At 39.9% G+C, this 25,550-nt stretch overlaps 1 protein-coding gene across 1 annotated transcript in view; it reads right to left on the bottom strand.

Moving 5' to 3' along the window:
• INTU (inturned planar cell polarity protein) overlaps window positions 1-20,037 on the bottom strand; it is a 44,248-nt gene extending 24,211 nt beyond the window's left edge. Inside the window, exons 1-4 of the mRNA XM_069854969.1 lie at window positions 19,895-20,037; window positions 17,117-17,703; window positions 6,492-6,577; window positions 715-918 (exon numbers count right to left, since the gene is read on the bottom strand). Of these exons, the coding sequence (XP_069711070.1) occupies window positions 715-918; window positions 6,492-6,577; window positions 17,117-17,703; window positions 19,895-20,037 (1,020 nt within the window). The remainder of the gene's footprint in view (window positions 1-714; window positions 919-6,491; window positions 6,578-17,116; window positions 17,704-19,894) is intronic.
• Window positions 20,038-25,550: the final 5,513 nt, after the last annotated feature.

The raw sequence follows: 25,550 nt of genomic DNA, 5'->3' as shown, positions 1-25,550 counted from the left end.
CCATTTGTCATTTCAGACCAGGCAAAAGGCCAAACTCAGTCCTGCACACTGGTCTGTCTTCCCTGCATTGAGTGGAGTATCTGTCGCTATGGCTACGCCATGAACAACACCTACATAAACTTAGACAAGGTTATACTACACTTGGAACATTTTTCTGATGACATCAAAAACGAAAGAGATGTGAAAGGAAGCTTTAGAAGACAAAGGAAAAGTACTTTAGTCACTAAAAAATGTTGCCCAAGCCAGAATCAACAGCAGATTGCAAACAGCAGACACACAGGAGTTCTCTAAGAAAAGGTACACTAGAATTTCAAAACAGGGGCTAGGGAGATGATGGACTGTGAACAACTGTGAACAGCTCCTGCTAGGGAAAAGTTTTTTTGCCAGGCAGATTTCATAGTTCAGAGGCTTGAGAGAAGACATCCCAGTGAGTATCTGAGAAAGAATAATCAACTTCTTAATTTATCTCTGCCTTGTCTGTTAACACCTCTAGCCTGCTCTTTACATAAAGACATTCAGCAGTGCGGAGTGATTTCAAGATGCTAACTTTTTTTCCTGGACTTTCAGGCCTTATTTCTGTCAAAACTGACATTTTACAGGCTACTCAAAATGACTAGCAAGATGTTTCATTCTTTTTTTCATGTCTACAAGCACAGCAGTTGCTGTTGTCACCTGTTACCTTTCATCTTCAGTTGAATTTAGTTAGCCACATACCTCATCCTTAGATGTTTCAGAGTCCAGTTTTGTTGTGAGGAACATAACAATATGAGGCACATCTTGTACAGCCTGTTGAAGGTCAGTACTATCTTCTCCCCACAAGAGCCGGACCAGATTGTTCATACTTGACTGTGCCTGTTTATACCTTTGCTGAGAAGTTTCTTCAGGCTCAAATATTGATGTCTCAAATGTAAGTTTAACCTATTAAGAGAATTAATTATGGTGAAAATAAGGCTGTACTTAAAATTACGTTCTAATATCAGCTGAAATACAAGCAATTTGAGCCCCTTAAGAGATGACAATTTCTTAGCTTTACTGACAAGGATGTAAACATTCGAAAATTCCTGCTGTTTCAACAAAACCAATTATAGACTCAGCATTACAAACCCATCTATTATTGAGGACGAAGCCAGCTATTACATGCTCTACCAACCATGTGAGTAAGCATGTGGTTTGGTGTGTTTCCATACTTGATTCTTATGGTTTTGAGAATGGAAAAAATATACTTACTGCTCTGGGTTTGTTTGAACACAAAAATCTATTACCATGCTTTTGAAACACACACAATATTTGACTTCTTTCATAACATCAGCACTTTACTAAGTACATATCATCAAGACTCTTTCATGTGCATTTCTTCGGTTTTTTGAGCGCACTGGACAGGTACATTTGCACAGGAAAATCAATTTAAACTAGACTGCAAAAGCCTTGATTTGTACCTCTCAATTCTTCTTTCAATCTGCCATCCTTTTCACTATGTTAACTTTTCAAAAACTGTGAAGCTAGCAAATAAGAATTCTGTTGTCATATTTAACAATTGTACACAACTAACAGGAAGCATAGAAATCATTTACATCCCTTGCTGTGTTGTCTTCAGAAGAAAAAAAAAAATAAAAGCACAACCAGAGCATTCTTTCCTAAAAAAATAATATTAAGTTTAGATAATTAAGCTTACTTTGTAAAAAATTACATGAGGTTTACTGTTCTTTATTTCCCAAGTAAAGTAAAAAGCGGGAGTTTTGGAATAAACACATTTCCTGGCTTACAAGCAATACAAACTCCAAACCTGGTGTAGCAATATGTTTCACAATTTGCTTTACAGACCTCCTTTTTATGAGCACTGTCTCACAAGAATTATTTTAGTTGCTCCAGTAGTCATGAAATGGAAGTGAATTTTGTTATTTGTGTGAATGAACCCTTCATCATAAGTGTGAAAGGATATGTGAGAAATATCTAGCTCTTGGCTGAGCATAAACCTGTAATTTCCAAGGAGAATAAATTGATTCACTTTCTTGGATGATATCTTACTTCTCCTCATGGTTCAAAATATATATCTATTTGGAAAATATATCTATTTGAACTAAGTAGGTGCACTCTCAGCTCCCTTTTTCATATGTTTTTACTCAGGACTGTTTGTCTGACTTAACATGCCTATTGCCTAGGAAGTTCTAAACATAATACATCACACAAAATCCTACTTCTCCTTAAAACGAGAATGATTTTTAATGATTGATGCAACAAAAATGGTTTCTATTTTCCCAGCTGCAGTAAATTTGAAAGGCCCAAGCAGAGATAAGTCATACACTTAAACAAAGATAATTTATATTTTTGTAATTGTGAATGTGTGTACACATACTTCAGGAGAGGAGTGCCAGCAAGAAATAATGATGCTTTAAAACACCCACTGTCTGTCAGACTAGATCAGAGAGAAGTGCCATCATCGGCTCTTCCAGCTATGTTTATGTCACTGGCTGCCTTCCTCCCATCCCACTTTACTGCCTCCAACACTTCTCATTAATCTTTTCCTCTCCTAGTTTGGCTTCTATCAGTTTGTTTTTTTTTTTCTTTTCCTTTCCCATTCTCTGGAACAGTACTGCATACAATTCTCTCTCCTGCCATGTGCTACCACTTTCGTTTCTGACAGTAACTCATCCCTCACTCTCTCCTCATCATTTCAGTTTCAGTGCATTACATCGCACATTAACAGGACGCAAGGAGCAGAAACATCTAGCTAAGAAGCAGTGGCTTAGTACGACCCAGTAACTTGATCGTTCACAGTTTTATAGATATACATTTTCTTCTGTGGGTGCTCTTTCTTTGTCATGCCATCTGCATGTATTCCAGAGGATTTTCCTCATCCGCTGTTTAACTTCTTGCAGATTTCCTCAAGGCTCAAGAGTTATTTCTCTTAACTTAAACTATATCTCGTCTGTGGACACTTATTCGTGATGCTTAGGCTACAGTCTCTACGCTAATGACGCACAGATGTAATCCTTGCTGCAGTCTATCTTTTAGTTTCTCAATTAAAAAAAAACCCCAAATCAGTCAGCCTTGTCTTAGAGACACAACAAAGCAAGAGCTCAAAACAAATTGGGCCAAACAGAACTTTAACTCTCCCTCATTCTGCAGGCATCTGTGATGCCTCCTACATTGCTATGAGCAATACCATCCCGCTCAGATGTGAAGTCACTGTATTTTGAGAAAGATCTCTATCCACAATTTGACTACAAGTTCCTTTCCAAATCCTCTCGATTCTATCTAGCTTGAAATATGACATTTTCTGTTGCTCTCTACTTTTGTCCGAGTTCTTACCTATTTCCTGCCTTTTAACAAATTGTACTGTGAAAAACCCCATCTAGGCTGGAAAACACTGCAACAGAAAATGAGCAAAAGATGACATTTCTACACATCCTAAAAAAAATACTACTCTGCCTTTGTGGAGGAGAAATGAATCTTTGCCCTGAACAGTGCACAGGATCTGACTGAATATGTGCCTAGTGAATATGTACCCTTCTGTAAAAACTGACGATGAAATCTTTCACAACTTTTTGATTCCACTTCTCCTAAATTAAATCAGTTCAATGCACAGCAGAAACTGGAAAAAGAAATGAAATGATGAATTAGAAAAGAACAGTAAATATTAATATTCCACTCTGTAAGTATATAGCACGCACACATTACATTCTTAGTACTTGTAACAGTTCTCAAAAAGAATTTAATCAGCCTGCAGGAAGGCAGTGATGAAGGTGACAGTAACAGCAAAGTATGAGGTATATAGATGGGGATGTTGCTGCTAAGGAAAGATGTGATGGAAGTGGAACATGACAGAGCTCTCAAGTCGTGTAATGATACAAAGAATAAGACACGGATAGTTAACTATTTCTCATAACACAGCAACCTGGGGCTACGAAATGCACTTAGTTAGATGGCAGCTTGAAAACCAACAAAAAAGAACCTAACACACATCAGTTATGTCAATCGCTGCTAGAAGATATTGTGGAGGTCAGAGGAATTTCAAGAACTAGAGAAGGTACAAACCTGTGAGTGATCCAACAAGCCCCTAACCACTGACTACTGGAAGGCGGAAAATTATGATGGGAAGATCACTCTGCGTTTGTTTCTTAATGCTCTTTACTTAAACATTTGAGAGTGTAAGAAACAGAAAATGTAGCTGTTATACCACTGGCCTGATCCAGAAAGGCCCGCTTTCTGTTTATCTGCACGAAAGCAGTATGTCTTAGAACATGGCTTTTATTATAGACAGAGCTGGTGGCATAGCTTGCCTGCCATTTCCTGTTGCAAGCCTCTGTTTTCCATGTGCTTATGCTTTGCATAACTGTAACTCAATTTCAGGCTGAAATTTCCTATTCTGAATGCCTGCCTCAGGCTGCATATTTTTAGGAAGTTTCGGCTAAAATGGTTGTACAACTCCCAAGCACCACGGAAAGGAAAAGTCTGTTACTTTAGCGTATCTTCCCCTTCCTACCCTGTCTTCTCTGTGTTGTGGCGCTAGGAAACAGCAGCTATTTTGGTTACAGAAATGTACAATTGCATAGATTGCAGAATATAACTTTATCATACTATCTTTAGCTTTGATTGGGGTGCTTTGGCCTGTGACATTCAGTGACTACTGCAGAACTTCTGAACGAGATGTCTAATGCTTTACTCACAATCTGGACTTTATCTTATGACGTGACCTGCAAGCACCCGAACAGAAACAGTTCTGGCATTAAAAAGAAAAAAAAAAAAGACCCACGTAGCATTTGGACTTCCATTGCTCAATAATTACACTGAACTAGCCCTTACATGCCTAGAAGCCAGTTTGCCTAAACTGAGATAAGGAAAACAAAAGGCTAGAAATATAATAATGAGAGATGTTATGCCACATGTTGCAACCGAGAGAGTCCTGGTAGGCACTTTTTGAAATCACTTCCAGTGATTTTTGACACTGAACCCAGAAGAGCAGCGACTTCACTTATGCAAATAACTTATAACTACGGTAAAACAGCTTTAAACCACATCTTTTTTTATATTTTGTAATATATGATTTTTAAGAATATATGAACGATTTTTCTTGTGTAACAGCTGTCCCTATTACTATATTGCTGAAACAACAACCCTCTGCTTTGCTGTCAGGCTGACGGTTGGACTTAATGATCTTTGAGATCTTTTCCAACCTTAAAGACTCTATGAGTCCACGTTTCTTCAGCAGCACAAACACAGTGTTCTACTCTGCAAAAAAAAACCTCCAGAGCTCTGTATTTAAATTCTCCACTGGTCTATTTAAGCAATCACTCTTCTGGCTTGACTGAAACTGCACAGTAAAGAAGGAGTGATTGCACTTTAATAAAAGGTTTTGAAAAGCCAACATGACAAATAGCTATACATTTCAAGTAATTGCTGTCTACTTGACAGATTTACTGACAATGTAAACACTAATGTTGCATTAAAAGTAACTGCTATATAAAGGGCTGCATTGCATTTTAACAACAAACAATATGTATGCTCTAATCTAGCACGGATACCATTAGATAAACTATATAATCTCTGCTTTTTTACTCATTCTGTATTTAATAACAGTTACAGCAACTCCATATTTAGTCAAGGACAGGCAAGACAAGGTTTTGCTACCATGGAGCTCTGCCAATACCTGACCACAACTCTGGTAGCTTAGGCAAGCTTCGTACTGTCAAATATCTTGGAAAGCTTCCTAAACTGACATAGTAGTACTCAATCTGACTCCAGTTGCAGATGGATTTTTACAGGCACTTACACTACCCAAGTTGCAAACAGAAGCATGTTTAACAAAAGCTAAGATTTCCACTTCTTATTGTCTCTGGACAGTAAAACATTTCTATTATCATCACCTCATATATTGTACCTGAAGAAAAACTACCAAGAGGTTACTGACATACTGTAAGAGGCACTATAATTAAAACCTGTTCTATCTCATATCTGTAAGTACCAACTTTTAACCTTGTCGTCCCATCCACCAGGAAGTGGATTTAAGCAGAATAACTCAAAATACTTAAACTACTAACATCCTAAGCAATTAACACTCCCCTAGTTTAATTCTGAAATAACTAATGCTTTATTAGTAATTTAATTCTTCATTATAGCTTCAAAATTACTATTCAATTAGAAGAAAAGATAAACATAGTAGGTTTTGGGGGAAGAGACATTATTCATTAATTCAGGGTTTTGCAGGTTTTTCTGTATCAGTTTTTACTACTGACTTCTATCAATTTTCTGTTTAGTTTTTAAAGAAGTATTTAATTTTAGAAGCATTTAATCAGTTTTCACAGAACTTACTGGAACTAAACTCTAAAATTTCTCCTCTAAGTTTCACTGAAGTCAACCAATGTGTTCAAAAATTAGATGGGCAAGTTCTAGGAAAAAGATCACCTATGTTCTGCTTCCTGAGGAAAAAAAAAGGCTAGAAACAAGATTCAATTTTACAGAAGACATTTGAAATAAATGTTCAACTACCATACCTGCATAGGACCTGGAATACAAGACAAAACCCTTTCTATGTTTTCAGAATTCACATCAACATCATTTACAGCAACTAGAGCATCTCCTGCAGATAAAACAGACAAAAGCACGGAACATTAGATGGTATTACACCACAATACAAAGTCAAACAGTGATTTGTTTTAAAAATGACCATGGCACTCCAAAAATTAAATGTCTTTTTCTTACATTTAAGTAGATGGTTTCTACATGCACCAATTCCTTTGTTTAGAAACATCGGTCTGTTGCCTCATGTTCTTAAGGCCCTACTGCCACGCTTGTATCATTTTACAAAAATAACTGTCAAAGCCTCCTCCCTGCATCCAGGCTTGTAATCACTTTTGTTACCTGATCAGAAAACCCAATAACTTCACCAATCAAGTTATGCCTAAGAAGTATTTTTCTCCTTTGAAACCACTTCTCTTCACTTGCCAATCCTTCCTCAATGCTACCTCTGTGTTTCCAAATGCACTACAAAACTCACTCTTGCTGTAGCAGCTCACAAGTTTTAGGACATCCCTTACAACCAAGGTTTCAAATGTTGGCTGAGCTTAACTATGGCAGAATCCAAACACCTTTGAGCCCCTCTCTTTGAAGCAGTCCTGGAAGTTACTGTGTGCATTAGTAACTCAGCTCAGTTCAATAAACTGGTAGAAAACCATTTTCTCTTCTGCTAAGTGATTTTTGCAGTCCAGGTGCTTGCTTAAACAAACACTAGAGAGAGCAAAAGTGAGATAGGGGTTGCGTAGACAGGATGTGATAGACCTCAACCACCCTTATTTTGTGGTATTGAGCATCGTGTGAAATATCACTTATCATCTTATTCTTTAATCTCAGCTACCTCATTTCATCCCTACACCTCCTTTGTCTCTCAAGCCACATCATGATATAGTCCTTTCTCTTCCATGCTTTGACCACTTCTGTGCCTTCTTATTCTGTCCTCTTCATGCTTTATCTGTCAGCTCTTCCTGCCTAACAACACCTTGTGTTTTCTAAACCTGACTCTCTTCCCATTACTGGACATGGGGAGAAGAGAGTCAGCATCCTAAAGACAGTACCTTTAACTGTGAATAGAAGTGTCTTGAAAAATTAGAGGTACAAATTACAAAAGCAGACAGAACCACATCAGAGCTTACAAACTTAAAATACCCATTAAAGTTTAAAGTATAAAAAAATCAAACTGGGATTTCTATCTGTATTGAGGGGAAGATATTCCAGAGAAGTATCCCGGTAATAATTAGTTGATAAACTTTGCCACAATCTCCTCAAAAAGATGCACGTTTAAGCATGGAGTACGTGGGAAAGATGAGAAAGACCAGTGAAAAAAAACAGCTGTGAAGTTAGATCACATAAAGCTAAAACTACATCAAAAGGCAAAAATGCTCAGACTTGTCAAAAGGAATAGAAATCATAAAGTAAAAACAGAAAGTCTTCTGACCATTCATCTACTTTAAAAAAAAAAAAGAAGCAGCAATAAGAAGATGATATGTATTAAAGATATTTCAGGTATGGTAGTCGAAGACTAAAATAACCAAAAGATCTGATTACTTAAGCTGGCACCCGGATATAGGACTTGATGGATCATTAGGTCCTTTCCAGAGCCAAATACGCAACTTCAGAGTTAACAAACCGTGCTTTATTTTCTACTTGATTTTCTTTGGTGTCACTTTCAGTTGTTTCTGCTTTTTGTCCTACTGGAGAGACACTTGATTAGTTCGCAGACAAAAGATGACACAAGCTGTAGAAAGGGAAGGAAAGAAATTAGCTTTTTAACATTGGCAAGGCCATTCCCATCCCTTAAAGGTGTGAACTAAAAATACCAAGAGCTGTTCTGGAAAAGGAAATTGAAAACCAAGCCAAATTTTGCTTGCATTGCATGAGGACTCCCTCAAGAATTACCTCCATGTCCTCTTTAAGATTATTAATATTAGCATGTAAGAGTGTAATATGTGATATGAGACAATCAAGGATTGAAAAAAAGAAAAAAGGTTTGACTGAGGTACTCAATTTTCTTGTATTTATGTTTATATCTCATCACACTTAGGTAAGCCTTACTGGAAAAGGTGAAATAAACCAGCATGTCCCTCACAACTAGTGCAGCTACGCTGGTGTTCAGGGAATTATATGAATTCCAGAACACACTGAGCAGGCTAAAACTTCAGTCATGACTCCTGCCCCCTTCTTCTGTGCCAGGATGTGTGAAGAGCCAGAGGCAGCGTTACAGCACCTACACCTACACCTATAGGGAAATCCTCAGCCAGGTAGGAGCAGCAGCGCCCATCACTCCTTCAGGCACTATAAAGAGATTAGTAAAGGATGTGGATTCACAGCAAATGTGCGTGTTCATATAACTATATTCTAAGACTTGACAACACAAGCGTGCTCAACTGCAGAAATAAAACATTGAACAACTCTAAGGTTCAGTACGTATTCAAGGCTTTCTAGGAGAAGACTTGCTCAGCTCCAACACGCACTGTGATGATAATGACATGCATGCTAGGAAAAAGCAGCAGCTGTGTCTCTAAGGTTGCTCCATTTCCTGAGAATCTAGCAAAGGCAACAGAATTTGAACGTTTAGAAGAATTCTTTTTATCATTATTCTTATCCTTGTTGTAAATATCATCAAATACAACTGGAATTCTTCCAGGTACTAGGTTGACTGCTCAAAATAGGTGCAAAACACAATTAAGGCCAAGGGGAGAAAGAATATTGTTCTTAACTAAGCATCAGTAAGGAAATATAGAATCCCCTCCCCAAAAACGTAAGCAATATTCCTATTCAATACGCTAGGCAACAGCCAATTGCTCACTGTTACTTTAGATTAAAGGAAAATTCATTTCTACTACTTCTCACAGCAAGACTGAGAAAAAGTTAAGTTTTATTATACACACATAAATGTTATCATTCCTTAGAATTAAATAAATTGGTTTTTTTCTATTTCACACAGCATTCTCCCTAGCCTCTGTGTTTTTTGAGGCACAGCACAGTAAAGTTTTAGCCTATCGAATCTTCAGTACAACAATAACTCAAACACAGAAAACTTGAAAGTTAAACACTACGTAAAAGCAACTCAGTAAGTCTGTGCCAGAGCCCCAGGACTCAAAAATTAGTAATCAGAAGCAGAGCATTCAGACTACTCACATAACAAGAAATTATAAACAGAATTACTGTGTTCTTTGTTGAAGAACACTGTAGCACCATGTATTAAAGATGATCATTCACAAATCCAAAAGAAAGCATAAAATGCTCTCGTACTAATCTGGAGCACTGTTTAAACAAAAGTTGTTTGTGTTCTGTTTGATTTACTAGAGACTTACAAATTCTGTTGTAAAGACAGCAGTCAAATCATGCAATCCACAAAGACATTCAAACCAGCTGCACACATTTTGTGAAGACATATGCACCTTTGCACTTAAGGGAATGTTTTTGAACCACATCTCTCAGGGTAGAATACATAAACACACTTTGAAAGGGGAAGATCCATCGGTATTTGTGTCATATACTCAAAGTGTTTTATTTATTCATCACCTAATGTACACATGTAAAACTTTCATCGTACCAGTAAATATTTATTCCACTCAATTTGTAAAAATGTAATCATGTACCATAAACGGAACAGCTTTCCAGAAGACACAGCCAAAGCAGTCCTGTAAGGCTGCCTTCATTTTGCCAGAAAATGCTGTATCACTATTAGAGAACTGCAATTCGATGTACAACCGAGAAAATCCATATTTATCAGTATGGACTTCCCAGAACTGGGGGTGTGAGGGAAGGCGTTTGTGTTTTCTTCCTTCTTTTCTTTATGCCAAACACAAGCGCATTCAAGGGATAGAGAATGCAAAGTATCGGAATGAAAGGCATGGTTGGCACAATAGGAAGCACGTAAAAGTATGAACACAGAATATCTTACTGCACAATACAACCACAAGATCTACCCAGTGCGATAATGAATACCACTGAAAGGGTTTATTATGTGTTTCTTTGTTTGAGTTTCACAGCTACAGTTTCTTTGAGTGTCTTTTCCTCCCCTTTAGCAGTGTGAAGAACTTACAGAAAGCAAGACTGACTTGGGTCTTTGGACATTAGGTCCAGCAAAAAAAACAAATAAGCTCTGGTTTGCAGAGTTCAGTCAAATTTACCAGACTAGAACATTGTGGAAATTCAGATGTAGAGAGACATTTTGCTAGTACAGAGATAAAAGTTGCACAGATGGTACTGCAAATACATTTTTCAATCATCTTGTGCTCTATGAAGTGTGTGAAATCCCCCCTCCGACTGACTTTAAGTACAAAGTTCAAAGTGAACATCTTCCTTTTTGCTGAAGTAGATACGTCTACTTGCATAGACAAGAAGCAGATATTTGCATGAAAATCTGATATACAATAATGTAAAACTTCCCTTTATTTCATTTTAGCTTTTCAACAATACAGTTGTACACAAAATATTTGCTGTACAATACTATCTAGAATAGCACTTCACCGCTCTTACTGGCTTGCGTTCCTACCAGCCAGCAAGACCATTACTGTCTGTCATGAAAAACACCAGCCTATATGTTAAGTGATGAAGAACATTTGAACAAAGTTTTACTCAGTTCCATTTTTAGAGACACAGAGAGCAACAGCAATAGAAGAAATAAAGCTTCTTCAGGCGGCTCCAGGATCTCAGATTTTGAGACAATAAATTCATCTTTAAGAAATGCATATCCTTCTCTTTAAGGAAGTTGGCAATTTTTTTTCTTAATCCTATAATAATAAATAATCAAGGCTTTGAGTTCTATCACATGATAAAAAGATTCTGAGTCCACAAAGAAACTATAAGATGTCCGCATGTGTTCTCCACATAATGCCAAGCAGAACTGGATTTTACTATAGTGATGGAAGAGAGACCGAGGAGAGGTAGGAATACTTCCCTTTTACTTTGCTTCGTCTTTCCATCTTCTCATTAGAAAAGACCCCTCATGTCTAGTCAGTATTAGCTAAGAACAGCGTAAGTTGATCTCAGACACCTCATTTGCACATTTGCATTCTGCACAGCTGGCAGAATTATTCCTATTTTCGTAAAGACAAAGTTTAGAAAAGTCTTTGAGACTGCTGGCATCCCCGAAATCTTTATTTCAGAACTATGATTTCGCCACAAGGCACAGCTCTGTTTCTTTCATTAAATATCCATCCCATAGAGATAAACCTGCAAGTACCGCTTATAAAAGCAAATCTTTGCATTAAGCCAGAGAACGCTGATGCCTAAGCGACTACTACTTCCAAACAGTAATGGGAAGCAAACACGTATGGCTGAATTAAAATCAGAACCATGTTGTTCACATGGGAAAGGACTAAGAACACTTTTTTCATAAAATCCTGATATTTAGTTTGCTCTGTTCTTGGTAATTACTTGGTGGAAGTACTTATAAGTGTTCACATACCCCTTTCCAAAAAAGGCAAAGTATGGAACACATTCTACTGAAGAGAGCCAGATCAATTACTCGCTTTATATGTTAGCAGGCTGCTTTTACCCAAACCAATGCTGTTATACTTCAAGAGGGGATTAAAAGAACATAAACGACATCCCAAACGCCACAGTGAGAACATCACAAAGCTTACGCAAGCTCTGTATGACTCTCTTGCGTGCCCAACATCTCTACTTTGGAGAGCCTTTTCAACAAGTACACCATATATGGTAACTCCTCGTGAAAATGCCAAACTCTCACAGTATTTTGGTCCTTTCAAGGACATTTTTGTGAAAGGACTCTAAAGTTCACGGTCTGCAAATGACGAAAAAAAAGCACTTACTTTGACTGCTGGAAGGCGACCAGAATTGCCTATTTTTACATAAATGCAATTCTGTTTTAAACAACTAGTCTATGCTATAGAAATTTAACAGATAGACTTGGCTTTCTAGCAGCGATAGCTTGTTCTACCGAAACTTCAGAACTCCAACAGCGATAACTGGGTTTTTACTATTAAAGTTAATATCAGTGAAGATTGCTTAAACATTTCTTTATTCAGAGAAAACAAATTAATAACCCTCCCACATAACATCAACAGAATCATTGGATTAAAAACCCACAGAAAACCATCTGTCAGTAAGTAAATGCGGTTGGGATTCAGACCTTTCAACAGCAGCCTGGGTCTTCTGCATACTTGTTCAAAATTGGATTATTATGGCCCATCTTTAATGTCAGCCAACATTAATCCCTGTCCTCAAGTGGTGTTCACACATTTTTGACCATTGTACCTACTGATAAGGTGAGAGAACTAACGCAAACCATTCAGATATTTAGTGTTGAGAGCAGTAAGAACAGAAGATAATTTCAAGGAGGGCCACAATACAACACTCTGCTAGGGAAAAGAGCTTTCCTGTTTCTTCAGCATCACTGGAATTACTTTTCTATTTCTACTAAAGTGAAATGATGATAATGAGGATTTACAAAAGGTATCCTCTGCTGTGAATTGCACAGGTTTGAATTTGAAGGGGCTGTGTGCGTATCAAGTTATAACAGCATTTCTTATCACAACCCTTTTTTTCCTGATCTAAAAGTGAATACTAAGTGGAGCTTTTTATCTTGGAAGATACATTCAAAGACAAAACTAAGAAGTTCTGCATAGCAGACCAAGCTTTGCGCATTGTTAATAATAAACTCAGGCAGGAAAAAAATCTTGCCAAAAAGTATAAAAGACACTTAAACATGAGATGAAAGCACCTGTATTTCATCTTAACTAAAATGAATGTGACAGCAAGAATTTAAAAATCAGTGAGGGCATTTTTTTTTTTTGAAAACTGAAGATGGATGCTGAACTGCTAAATATATATATAAAAAAGATAAACAACACATGGATAGAATGGCATCTTTTAACCGAGGTAGAAAGTGGACGGGTTTTTTTAGCTCACAAAAACTGTTGTATTTACTTTCATATGGTCAGTGTCTGCATTCTACTTGGTTAATAAAGTACAGCAACAAGACTTATGACTTCCATATGCAATCTTAAAAAAAAGAATTAGAAGTGTACTGCACAAATAATAAACAGATGTTTTACGAGTTCAAAGCTATAAGGGATACACATTTCAGAATAAACTGAAGAAGCCACCTGAAGAAAGTGATTATTTAGCAAGGGAGAAGTAGTTATTTCTACTAAAAATGTTAAAGCAATAACCACTTTGTAACTGTTTATTCAGAGAAAAAAAATATCAAGAAAGTTTAACCTCCCTTATGATTCAACGTTGGTAGCCACTTATCACTGACAAATTAGCCTGTGAAAACAAAAGCAATCTGCAATTTGGTTATTACTTAACATATTACAAACCCAAAATCTTGTGGGAAAATTATCTAAAGAGCCCAAATCTTAACAAAGATGGGAAAGTTGGAACACCCGATTGGGCATAACTGGCAGGATTTTGATAGTGAGGTGCTGCAGGGGCTCATGAGCTGCCTTGTGCTGCTCACAGCCAGTTCTGAAGCTGGCGTAAGCAACTTGTCATGTACCAAAACAAGGTCCAGCCAGGGGAGCCCTGGCACCTCTGCCCACATGTGCTCAAGAGTGAGCAGCAGTCACTAGGGGAAGGGTTGTAGCCCACAGAGGGGACCTGTCCCTGATGGGCTGTGGTCAGTGGAGGAGTCATGCTGCAGCATATGAGAACAAGAAAAAGAAGGAAAACGCTCCACACACAACCCTACCCTCTTGTGCCACCCATTGCCTCACCAAAGGGTTTGGGGAGCACAGCATTAACATCCAGTGGAAACAAGGGTAGCTGAGACTAGGAAGGGAAAGAGGATAGGTCTTTGATTGATACTAGGCCTGGAAAAGGCAGGGAAAAAGGTATTTTCTTAATTGTTAAGGTCTTGTTTTGTTTTCATTTTCTCAGTACCTGAAGAAGCGAGCTGAAGTTTTATGTTACTTGCCAAACCATTAAATTCAGCAACAACTCCCTAAGTCAACACTGTTTGCCTGTAACGTGTGTTGCAAGCTGTCACCAAGACCACTGTGTGTTGTTGAAAGTATGCTATTTTAAAAGGAAAATATATTAGTGTATACTTATACTACTTATATAGCACTACAAGAAATGTTCTGTTAGAATACTAAATAGCAAAAGAAGAACAGGTTAATAATTATGCATCTGCAGGTCAATGAAGATGAACAAAGTTATAACCAAACCAGCCATCACGTTCTACTGCTCAGATATTCCTCACTAGTGATGGCTCAAGAAGCTGCTAAGATTGTGCAAATACTTCAGTTTTAGACTGACTGCAAATTTTTCACCAATTTGTTTCCACAATTCACAACAGGATGCCTAAAACTTACTTTTAACAACAACAAAAAAAGCAAATTCTACTGTATTTTTCCTGACCTTTCTGTCCAACTTCAGACCCTGTGAGGATCCGAGGAGGTTGTCTGTTGAACTACGGCTGCTTTTTATTTGGGGTTTGGGTGCGTATCATAGCAATCCGATCCTCTGATGTGCAATGCAGAGGCAGTAAATCAGATAGTTTGTTGACCAGAAAAAAAATCTTTTTACTGTATATTCTTTATGCAAACAGCACTGAAACCGGAGCATCTAATTCATGCAAAGCATCCCTATTTCTATACACCACATAAAAATTCCAGAGTACTCAGTGTTTGCTATAGATATATAATTTGAGAGTATTTTTATATGAAAATTATACATTTTACACTGTTGGCACAGAACACAGCTCATTTTCCCAGCAAAGAGCTGAATAACTACAGTATGCTCAGAGATATTTGTTTCCAATGTGCAAAAACAAGGCAGTATTGGTTGATGACAGCCTGGGACATATTAAACTGCTAGACCCTTTAGATTAATTTAAATGTTCTTCTACTTAAAATAAAACCAAACCCCACAGATTTTGTCCTCACTAGCTCTGAGAAGCATGATGTGTTGCAGATGAAGTATCATCTCTATTTAGGTAGCTCGCTTTCTCTTCTTGATGCGGTGTTTGCCTACAGTGTTCTGACTTCACACCTGCTCGCACAAACATGTAGTTGTGCACAAACGTGTGTCCCAAAATTAACTCAGAGATTATAAATACCCACTTTTACACTAATTAGATTAAATACCATTAAGCAGATCAAGCTGAAACTCCCTCCCTCCTCCCTCTCAGTCTGCGTCCCCCACTTCTTGACTAATCAGTTCTTCCTGGTAAAGTTTGACAGTTATCCAATTTTCCCTCTGGAGTGTTCTTTAGCATTGCTACCAAAACCACGTGCTAGAAGAATCAGCTAGTCAAAGCACGATTTGCTGGTTTTACACATACAACACTGGAATTCCAAGGGCACTCATGCTGACTTTGTGGGATTTGTGCTACTACAGTACTGAGATTTTCATCATCTTCTAACAAACATCGCACCTTTGCGCTCTCTCTCCCTACGCAGAAGCAACTTGCAGGGTAATTAAACAACCTTCCACCCTTTCTTTTCACATGTAGGCTAGCTGTCTCACATTTACTGCCTCTGAAGTTGAAGTCTTGTGAGTGCCGAGTCCTCTTGAGGCTGAAAGCGTGAGTATCTCTGCTCCTCTACTACTGACCACAGAAGTTCATTTCTCTGCATTATCCATGCTCGGGTGCTTGTCAGACTTTCTGTGACCCAAGTTTAACTTACTACACTGGCAAAAACTAGACAGGCAATTCTTCTGGGTTAGTTTTCTGCCAGGTTATTTAGTTGCATCAGCTTATGGAAGCGTCTGACAAGAGCCAAACCAACGCAACATAGAGCTGCTACACTGGCTCGCTGCCTCCTCAAACTGCAGCCCACAATGTATTTGGAGGCCGCCTGTTCACAACTGCTGAAGCAGCAGCTGTTATACTTGCTGAACAGAAGAATATCCAAACAAGGTTGTGCAGAAAGTTTGTAACATAGATTAATACATCTTACTCAATATTTTTTCCTCATTTTTATGGTACAAAATCCATTTAAAGCATATACAGTAAAGCTTTTCATCTAATGGGGACGGTGTGGAAAAGAATAAAACCAAAATACAATATTTTGCAGATTGTAGCTTTTCCCTATTCCTACTTATCTACCGAGCAAATTCTGCACTAAATTAAGGGTGGTGGGAAGCGCATTTGTTGCTCCAAGTTCAAACTGCTCACTCCCTGCATGCTTTAAATACAGTCATCTCCTTACTATATTAAGGCCTCTTAGTTCACATCACACGTTCTTAAAAACTACTAATAGAGTAAAATCAAATAGGTAATAACACATCAGATGCAATGACATTTATTTAAAATACTCCTTCAAGAATCATAGAATGGTTTGGGTTGGAAGGGACCTTAAGGATCATCCAGTTCCAACCTCCTGCCACAGGTAGGGACACCTCCCACTCGATCAGGTTGCTCAAAGCCCCATCCAACCTGGCCTTGAACACCTCCAGGGGTGGGGCAGCCACAGCTTCCCTGGGTAACCTGGGACAGTGCCTCACCACTCTCAAGGTAAACAATGTCTTCCTAATGTCTAATCTAAATCTTTCCTTGTTGTTCTCCTTAATTGTTTATGTCTCACTAACATTCAAGTCAACTACCTTCAAAAAAAAAAAAATAATTAAGAGATTGTTTCAAAGGAAGAGTGCAGAAGTTAACTACTCACTGATTACTTACCAATCAAGATTTGACTCGTTTTCATTGCTGAACTACCTGGAACCAAGCCATGTACTACAAGCTTCTCTTCACCGATTCCTCTGCTGACTTTATCCTTCCTGCCTTGTTTTCCTGCTCTTCTGCTGATCCATGAAGACTGATGGACAATCCCTACTAAGGTCTCCAACAGCCTGTGCTGCTCATCATCTCCAGCACTGCACAGCTTTCTGGGATTCACATAAACATACACATCTTTGTATTTCTGCTGAACGGTGACACCCATTTTCTGAACGGACTGGTGTTTCAGTATAGAAGTAGGACCAGTGGAGTGCACGTTACAGCTTCCACGCCCTTTCTTACCAGAATGCTTTGGTAAAAGGTTCTTCTTTTTTAACATTTTGGTCAATTTCTTCAGTTCATACTTTCTTTCTTTTCGTGACCCCTCTTGAATAACTTCAGCTTCATTTTCACGAAACCTGACATGATTCACTGCCGGCATTTCTGGACAGCTGTTCTGAAGCAGAACTTCTTCTTCACTTTCACTCAATTCTAAATAAAATAATTCCCCATTTTTCTGCACACCATCCAACCATTCAGGCTCAAGGTCACTAGGAGAGAAAGAAGAACGATCAGCTCTGATAAGGAAGATTGCTATACAAGTGACATCTGATTACTTCAAGTATGGAGGGGATAGAGAGGGTGCAAAGAAAAGAAAAGAAAAGAAAAAAAGCATTGCCACCTGAGCATGGAAAGCTCATCTGTTTTAAGTTTGCCATAAGGGCAAGAGCTCTTCTCAGACAAGCTGGGGTTATAGCATCTCTCACAGATCTTAAGAGATCCTTCAAATGCCTTATAGGAAAACAGCCACTGCAAAAAAAAAAAAAAAAAAGGCAAAACAAAAAAACCAAACAAAAAACCCACACTAAAACTCCCTTTTCTGAAAGCACACAACCCCCCCAACACCATAACTTTCACATACAAGTTTTAATTCACAGTTACATTCAGGGGCACAACAGGGCTTTCTCTTAGAGAAAAAATGCCATCCCAGTTGTCCTCTCCCACTATTTCTTCCCTTGTGCATTTAGACGAAGGATTGTGCTGAAAGCCCTTTGGAAAGGCAAGATTAACATCTTAAAATCACCTCAATGTAGCCAAAAAAATCAAGACAAACCCTAGGTAACACACTTAAAAGACAAATTCAAAATAGCATACTCAAGCTTACATGCAAAAATACACAACAAAAAAAAGGAAGGAGGCAACACCAGAAAAAGTTCTACCAGCTGGAGTGGATCATTAAGGCACCAGCAATGAGCTTCTGCAGAGAGAAGGCAAGGCAACTACAGGATGTATTACCAGGAGTGCCATCTGCACAGCACAAAAACCTCTTTGTCCTAATTTGGCAATGGTAATGTGTCAACCATGCTCTGTTTTGGACAGTACATTTTAAGAAGGATGTAGTAACTGGAACAAGCCCAAAACCAAACAGTAAGTTTATAAATGTGTTTTAATCTTGCTCTTTTGGCTGAGAAAAAAGCCTGTTATCTGACAGGCAACAGGCTAGATGGTCCCCCACGCCGAGGTGAATCATGGAGTAATACTAGAAAGTATGAGGAACAATAGCAACCAAAGTAGAAGCATTCACTGGTATAACTTACCAAAGTACTTAAGCTAAATATTAAGACAGCTTTTTGGTTACACACATACACAAATCATCACTAGCAGATGATGTAGGGAACATCTAGGTTGTTCTGTATGGAAGATTTTCAGGAACAGACAAGATCAGCTCATACTTCCTGACTTGAAAACAATCAGGTCTCCCCTTCTACGAATCTGAGACCACAGTGATAAAAATGAAATAGGGAAAAACTAGAATGGAGACTTACATAGTAATTAGCATCATTATTGTTTAAAGTTAATATACACTTTATACCAGAACTAGCTAATTTGACTGAAGAAAGAATGTAAATTTTGTTCAAAATGACTACTACAGAATTCAAATAGAACATTAATTCGTATTCACAGATAAATGATGCAGCTACGAAACTTAGCTGCACAGAGAACGTTATACGAAGACAATGCACTACAGCACCTTTAAAGGCTGAAAGGGAGCATAACAGCTGGAATAAGAATACAGAAGACATTGGCATTACTCTCATCCTTGAGTTCCAGTAAATGACTGAACTCTGTGGATGTTGCAGACAGGAAGAAACATCATACACTTCCTCTGTAGTTATGAATTGTATTGCCCAAGTTGATAGTTTTGAAAGAGCCACCACTTGTGATAATTTTGCTGTTCCTGATGGCCATGGGTAAGCCAGAGCTTGCATCTTCTACAAGACTTACTCAAAATCTTGATTATCTTATTCAAGAAAGTAGTAGGATGATAATTACACCTAAAAGCTGTTGACGCCAGTCTGCTACGTCTCAAAAGATGGTATGTAAGAAATAACCTGGCAGAGATCTCATAGAATCATAAATTGGTGAGTTGGAAGGGACCTTAAAGATCATCCAGATCCAACCACGGGCAGCAACACCTCCCACTGGAGTCAGTTGTTCAAAGCCTCATCCAACCTGGCCTGGAACATCTCCAGGGATGGGATATCCACAACTTCCCTGGGCAACCTGTGCTAGAGCCTCACAGCCTCACAGGAAACATTTTCTTCCTAACAGCTGAACTAAATCTCCCCTCTTTCAGCTTAAAACCACTCCCCCTGCGCTCGCTGATCCCTCCCCAGCTTTCCTGCAGCCCCTGCCGGGGCGCGGAGAGCGCCCAGCCCCGAGGCCCCGTCCGGCCCTTACTCGGAGCTGGCAGACAGCGAGGAGGAGAAGGAGGCGGAGGAGGAGAGGGAGGAGGCGGCGGCGGCGGCGCTGTCAGGGCCGGTGTCCACACGCCCCGCACTCAGGGCCTCCGCCGGGCCGGCGGCTCCCGTGGCGGCCGCCATGACACCCGCGCGCGGCGCCCACGTGACCGGCGCGCGGCGCTCCCACTGGCGGCCGCGGGGAGCGCGGGAAGCCGGGGGTGGGGGGGGAGTGAGTGTGAGTGTGTGAGTGTGAGAGTCTGTGTGTGAGTGTGTGTGAGGGGGAGTGTGTGAGAGAGTGAGTGTGAGACTGAGTGTGTGAGGGGGAGTGTGTGTGAGGGGGAGTGTGTGTGAGGGGGAGTGTGTGTGAGTGAGTGTGTGAGTGTGTGAGTGTGTGAGAGTGACTGTGAGACTGAGTGTGTGAGGGTGTGTGGGAGAGTGAGTGTGAGAATGAGTGTGTGAGTGAGAGTGTGAGTGTGAGTCTGTGAGAGTGTGTGTCAGAGTGAGACTGAGTGTGTGAGAGAGTGAGTGTGAGACTGAGTGTGTGAGGGGAAGTGTGTGTGAGTCTGAGTGTGAGAGTGAGTGAGAGGGGGAGTGTGTGAGTCTGCGAGAGTGTGTGAGGGGGAGTGTGTGTCAGAGTGAGTGTGTGAGTCTGCGAGAGCGTGTGTGTGTGAGAGTCAGTGTGAGTCTGTGAGAGTGTGTGTCAGAGAGTGAGACTGAGTGTGTGAGGGGGAGTGTGTGTGAGAGTGAGTGTGAGACTGAGTGTGTGAGGGTGTGTGGGAGAGTGAGTGTGAGTGAGAGAATGAGTGTGTGTGTGTGAGAGTGTGAGTGTGAGTCTGTGAGAGTGTGTCAGAGTGAGACTGAGTGTGTGAGGGGGAGTGTGTGAGAGAGTGAGTGTGAGACTGAGTGTGTGAGGGGAAGTGTGTGTGAGTCTGAGTGTGAGAGTGAGTGTGAGTGTGAGAGGGGAGTGTGTGAGTCTGCGAGAGTGTGTGAGGGGGAGTGTGTGTGAGAGTGAGTGTGTGAGTCAGTGTGTGTCAGAGTGAGTGTGTGAGTCTGCGAGAGCGTGTGTGTGTGAGAGTGAGTGTGAGTCTGTGAGAGTGTGCGTCAGAGAGCGAGTGTGAGTGTGAGACTGAGTGTGTGAGGGGGAGTGTGTGTGAGAGTGAGTGTGTGAGTCTGAGTGTGAGAGTGTGAGACTGTGTGAGGGGGAGTGTGTGTGAGAGTGTGTGAGACTGTGTGAGGGGGAGTGTGAGTGTCAGAGCGTGTGAGTGAGAGTGTGTGTGAGAGTGAGTGTGTGAGTGGGAGACTGAGTGTGTGTGCATGAGTGAGTGAGAGTGTGAGTGTGTGTGCGTGCATGTGTGTCTGTGTATGTGGGTGCACATGTGTGTGTCTGTGCATGTGTGTCTGTGTGCATCTCTGTGTGCTTCTATGTCCGTGTGCGTGCCTGCCTGTGTCTGTCTGTATGTGCGTGGGGGTTTGTGCGTCTGTGTCTGTGTGTATCTGTGAGTCTCTGTCTGTCTGCGTGTGTGTCTGCCTGCGTCTATGTCTGTGTGTATCTGTGTGTGTCTGTCTGTGTGAGTGTCTGTCATGCGTGTGTGTGTGCTGTGTGTACATGTGTCTGTGTGTCTGCATCTGTGTTTGTGCATGGGGGTGCAAGTGTGTGTCAATGTGTGCGTGCCTATGTGTGCGTGTGTCTGTGCGTGTCTGTGCACACGTGTGTGTGTCTGCGTGTCTGTGCATGTATCTGTCTGTCTCTGTCTCTCTGTGCTGTGTATGTTTGTGTCTCTGTTCTCTGTGTGTGTTCTTGTGTTTGTGGCTGCATCTGCGTGCGTGTGTGGGGTGTGTGGTGTGTATGCTGTGTGTCTCTGTGTGTCTGTGTGTGCTTGTGCCTATGTGTGTTTGTTCTGTGTGTGTCTGTCTGTCTGTCTCTGTGTGCTTGTGTCTGTCTCTATGTTCTGGGTGTATGTGTCTGTCTGTCTGTGTGTGTGGTGGATGCAAACAAGCCAGATCTAGTGCAGCCTACAAACGTTAAACGATGCACGGTAAACAGAGACAGGAAAAAAAACCCAAAAAACAAACCCCCAACCCTGCTTGGTTTTCAGGCCTTAAATTACTCGCATCCGTGAAAAACTCATGGCAACCCTGCAGACAACTTGCTGTGCAGCTCTGTCAGTAAACCTATCAGGACACGTGTGGTGAATAAGGAAAGAGATGGAGAAGAATTGTTGGAACATTTTTAACGTGTTGGATTTAATCTCTGCTCAGTGGGATGTTTGCACAGCTTCGGCAGTGAGGTTTTATAGTGCTGGAGCCACAGAATTCTGGTATGAAATTCCTGTGCTTGAAACTGTTTTAGGAAAGTGTTCATTAATAAGTGTAATTTCAAGTCAATTATCAGACAGAAATGTCTTTTAGATGCATCCATGAGACTGAGGCTTCGGCTGGAGCTGTTAAAGATACCTGTGTTAAATTCTGTGGCCATTCTGAAGTGCCTGTACAGGATTTTAGAGATAAATCACTGCTGTGTGGATTCTAAGACTGCAAACCTGTCTAAAGGAGGAGATGGGAACATTCCCTACCTAAAGAAAAGACATGTTTGTTCCTATACGGTTTCAGTCTGTTTAAGGCAGGATATGGCAGATAATTTAAGTTTTCTCTCCTGTTGAGCTGGTAACAACCACAATGCTTTAAAGAAAAATCAGATCTTTGGTTGTTTCCAGCTGTCAGAATACAGGACACGTGCCGATTTTCATTCTTTCTATTGCTTCCAGTAGAACAGGTGGAAAAAATATTTTAGAAGTGCCCCACTTTCCAAACAGTTTATTTAGTGAAAACAAAATAATCTGTGTAGACAGCATTTCCCAAAGAGCCTAACGAGTTATAGTTTTTCTAAGAGGAATACAGCAGGGGTTAGAATTGTAATAGAGGTGAGACACACTGTCCCACCTTCCCTAATTCTGCGTATATTTGCAAGCATTTTTAATAAACTGAACAGCACACTGAAGGGTTTCTGAAGAGAAGTGATAGTCTATGCCAGATGGTCCGGTGTTAGTTAAGTTAAATTTCACTGAGTTCAAGAGTTGGTTAATTGATTCCATTTGTTTGCTCAATACGTGAGATATACAGGCTCTCAAAAAGGGAGGCGGCTGTCTCACACTACTTGCTGTTTTATAGGGATCACCATGTCGCAGAGCAAAGGATGATGGACGATTCTGGTCCACGGAGAGGGGTAGTTGGGAGCCACCTAAGTGTTTTTCTGAAATGAATGTAGAATTTTGGCTGCTGTGGGAACAATTAATGATCGCAAGACATAATATATCTCACACAGCAGGATTTTATTTTACTGAAGACACGGATTTTCCCACACAATCCCCCTTGAGAGGAAAGCCTCTCATTTCTTGTGCATAAATATTAGGGAAAGACTTGAAATAATTTGTCTTCTGGCAGATCATTTACACTTAGTCCAAGTAGCTGGGCCGATGCTTCTCACTAAGAACCCATAAGCCTTTTACGCTACGTTGCTCTTATTAACAAGCAGATGGTAGAAATTTGCCACAGGGTATCACTGGCATCAACACTGCTGCTCACCCTCACTGGACAACTGGTTAATGAGCATTTAAACGTGGATAATTAAAAAGCCTTAAGGTTGTTCTGATTAGCTGTTGCTGCAAGAAACCAAATCCATGTGTGGAAATCCATTTCAGAACAAGAGTTCATTGTTTCTTTTTTGGCTGCTTCAAAAGCTATTGTGCTTTAAAAGTAACAATCTACCTTGATCTACCTTTATATTCAGGAGTAGATCATAGTTAAAAGAAGAGAGCGTATAGGATACACCAAGGAGATATACTGGTCCTTTCTCCTAAAGGAGGAAAATAATTACGGTGCAACTCTACTTTTCAGTACTGTTGCATGGGATGCACTATCCAGGAATTATATCAGATCCCTAATTTTTCACTCAACTCCTCTTCTTCTTAAGGGTCATTTCCTCTTCTAAACACCAGTGTGGGTGAGGAAGAGCACAGAGTGCAGTGCTGCCTCTGTACTATCTGAACAGGGCTCCAAACTGGAAGAATTTTCCAATGACTGTATCTGCCAGCTTTTTTGTACAATATAGGCAGTATAAACAGGTTACAGTAATACTGTAGGACAAATCCCACTGGATATACCTGGACTATAGTTCAATCTGTCATTCTTAGACTGCTTACATGTATCAACAGCATTTTAAGTGTTCCTTTGCCCTTCCGCCCCTCCAAACTTCAAATTACAGCTCTCGATTATTGGTAAAGAAATAAGAAGGCCTAAGTGATTTCTTATTGCTTAATTTTTTTCCTTTCTGCTTGTTTTTAAATCAGATAATATTTCCAGGAAGGCTCTATCAACAACTGGACAGACATAACACGAAATATTTCGGCTATAACATGATACCTTAACAAGCAGATAGAACTAAGTGGAAAACATTTTCATCTCTGTTTAACAGTCCTGTTTCATGCTGCTAACACCTGCTTTACTCAAACATGTGAAGAAAGACTAACAGAAAATCTGGATAGCTAACAAGTGACATCACAGGCTTTTTAGCTCTTGATTCCTGTTGATTTTTTTATTCTTCCAGTGCACAGCATCAGCCAAAATGAGAAATAAGTTCCTCTTTTTTAAAGTTCGATGACAATATAGCTTTTGCCTGTGCTGCCACAGTCTCTCTTAAGAGACAAAAGGTACATTTCACAGGCATTCCTTCATAAATAAGATGTCATGACTACAAGGGTGACATAAAACTACGTGAATAAGATTGCCATTACAAAATCTTCTGTTCACAGCTTTTCTGACATTGCTACACAGAGACCATCCATAGCTAAGTGGTGTGGGTTGAATGGTGACACTGGACTGTCATTTTAATTGGGATATTTACATATAAGCAGACTAAATAGAGAATGAAGGCTACCTCTGTGACCAAAGGAACAAAAATTTTGTGACAAAACACACCAGTGGTCAACAAAAATAGACTGTTCCTTCTGACTTTTTAAGCTTTCTGTACCAACAGCCCTCTGTGCAACTGGATCACATAAAGTGTTTCAGAAGCAGAATATAAAAACAATGGAAGACAAGCCTAAAGAATTCAGAAAGACCAGTTTGACCCATTTAATTCTTTCGGAAACCAGTCCTAGAGAGTTAAGAGTTCCTTCTAACATGAAACACAGCTGTGATTTCAAATAAGATTTTCCCTACTGTTTTTACTTCACTTTAAATCTACAGGCTTCTTTTAGGATCACCTGCTATGCATAGCAGGCATGTCAAGCATGAAAGAAAACCATTATTTGCTGTCAGTCCATATGAAAATGTTTCAAGTATGAACAGTACTTTATTACTCCAAAAATATATAAGCAATATCATGGGGCAGCATATTCTTAATCCAACTTTGAAATGGAACATTTTCTGTTAAGTCACTAACAAAGGCATGCACAGTTTCAGATGCGAGAGGGTCCCCTGTTAGCATAGGGGCATATTTATTGCTTATGAAGCAGCTTCAGAATGCAATTTGGGAAAAAGCTGATTCCAGTGTGCCCTCCAAGCTGTACTCAGTGTTTTCATCCCTGGTGTTCCCAGGAATGGCTTTTAAGCAACTATTCAGTTTGATGTTTGGAGCTGGAGAGAAGCTGAGTTAG

Source organism: Phaenicophaeus curvirostris, chromosome 4, assembly GCF_032191515.1.
Source record: "Phaenicophaeus curvirostris isolate KB17595 chromosome 4, BPBGC_Pcur_1.0, whole genome shotgun sequence".
Lineage (NCBI taxonomy): Eukaryota > Metazoa > Chordata > Aves > Cuculiformes > Cuculidae > Phaenicophaeus > Phaenicophaeus curvirostris.
The sequence above is the reverse complement of the archived record's forward strand: the minus strand, read 5'-3'. Positions and strand labels throughout refer to the sequence as shown.